The sequence below is a fragment of the Fusarium musae genome, chromosome 7 (assembly GCF_019915245.1).
Source record: "Fusarium musae strain F31 chromosome 7, whole genome shotgun sequence".
Lineage (NCBI taxonomy): Eukaryota > Fungi > Ascomycota > Sordariomycetes > Hypocreales > Nectriaceae > Fusarium > Fusarium musae.
This window is the reverse complement of record NC_058393.1, coordinates 2,320,802-2,322,205: the sequence shown is the minus strand read 5'-3', so window position 1 is coordinate 2,322,205 and position 1,404 is coordinate 2,320,802. Positions and strand designations below refer to the sequence as shown.

The window sequence follows — 1,404 nt, the reverse complement described above, 5'->3', positions numbered from 1 at the left end:
TCCTCACCCACAACCGAGACTTTTGCCCTCTCCAAAGACACGCCGACCGTCCCCTCCAGCATTGTTTCAAACCATGACACACCGTAAGAAGACACTGTCATGTCATACAAGATAATACAGGGGACAAAATCGCATAGAAATGACCCTCACTTCTAGTGTACCACCTCCAACATAATGAGATGGCTGAGGGTAGAATCATACAGACGCGACTCTCCGCGTGCACGTGTAAACAAACAGCCGATAATCCCGCGCTCCGAACCAAACCATCGAAATACCAGTAGCCGTACTTTCCGTACCCTTGCCGTGAACAGATCCTTTAACGCCGTGGCCGTCATTAATTAAAGTCCAATACTGCTCAGCGTCATTTACGCCTTGGTAGCGGCCTTCTTGGGTGCTGCCTTCTTAGGTGCAGTAGTCTTCTTTGGGGCTGCTGTCTTGGGGGTCTTGGTGACGCGACCTGTCTTTGTCTTTGTGAGAGCGGTCTCGGGCTTCTCAGCCTTGTCGGCCTGGGTAGAATGTTAGAGGATGTGGTACAAGAGCAGCTAAGTCAACACGTACCTTCTTGGGAGCTGCAGGCTTCTTGGGGGCAGCGGGCTTCTTGGCAGTAGCAGGCTTCTCAGCCTTCTCGGCTTTCTTCTCGGTGGTCTTCTTCTCAGCGGCAGCCTTCTTGGGGGGGGCAGCCTTCTTCTCGGTAGCAGCCTTCTTGGGGGCGGTGGGCTTCTTAGCAGCGGGCTTCTTAGCGGCAGGCTTCTCAGCGGCCTCCTTCTTCTCGGCAGCAGGCTTCTTAGGAGCAGCGGGCTTCTTAGCCTCAGGCTGCTTCTTGGCGAGCTTGGTACCACCGGAAGGACCCTTAGGCTGCTCAAAGACACCCTTGTCGACACCAGCCTTCAAGGCCTTGTTGAAGAGAGAGTCGAACATATTGTCGGTGACATTGAGAGTGTTGTTGGCCTTGACATACTTCTTCAATGATTGACGGCTGCGTGGCGAGTCAGCACTTGGTGGGAAAAGAGGGAAGGGAAAGGCGACAACGTGAATGTGTTGCGCGACGAGGAAAAATGAAAAATGAAGCTTACCTAGAGCCCTTTCGGTCCTTGAGCTATTGGTTGCAAAGAAAGCACGTTAGTGAGTGAAAACGAATGAAGAGAGAATGAGTTAAGTAAAATAGTCGGGCGGGTGCGTGGCGATAGCCTCATCCGCGACCGAAGACTGAGTGCGCGATGGTGGACGCGACTTGAATGGGGAGCTTTCAGAATTCACATACGTTGACAATGGCATCAGTGATCATGTCCTGAGATTAAATGTTAGCTACCAGTCGAGAAGAAATATCTCGAGACTGAATGAACTCACCTGATAGCTGGCGTGGCCAGACTTCTTGGGAGCGGCGGCAGCGGCTTTGGGAGGCAT

The 1,404-nt window shown here is 52.6% G+C and overlaps 1 protein-coding gene across 1 annotated transcript; it reads right to left on the bottom strand.

Annotated features, from left to right (window-relative positions):
* Nucleotides 1-365: 365 nt before the first annotated feature.
* J7337_009872 (uncharacterized protein) lies at nt 366-1,404 on the bottom strand (the record flags this gene model as incomplete). Its single annotated transcript, XM_044827467.1, has 5 exons — nt 366-506; nt 559-976; nt 1,074-1,096; nt 1,262-1,288; nt 1,348-1,404. 5 exons carry the CDS (start codon nt 1,402-1,404, stop codon nt 366-368), a joined length of 666 nt encoding a protein of 221 aa, XP_044678061.1.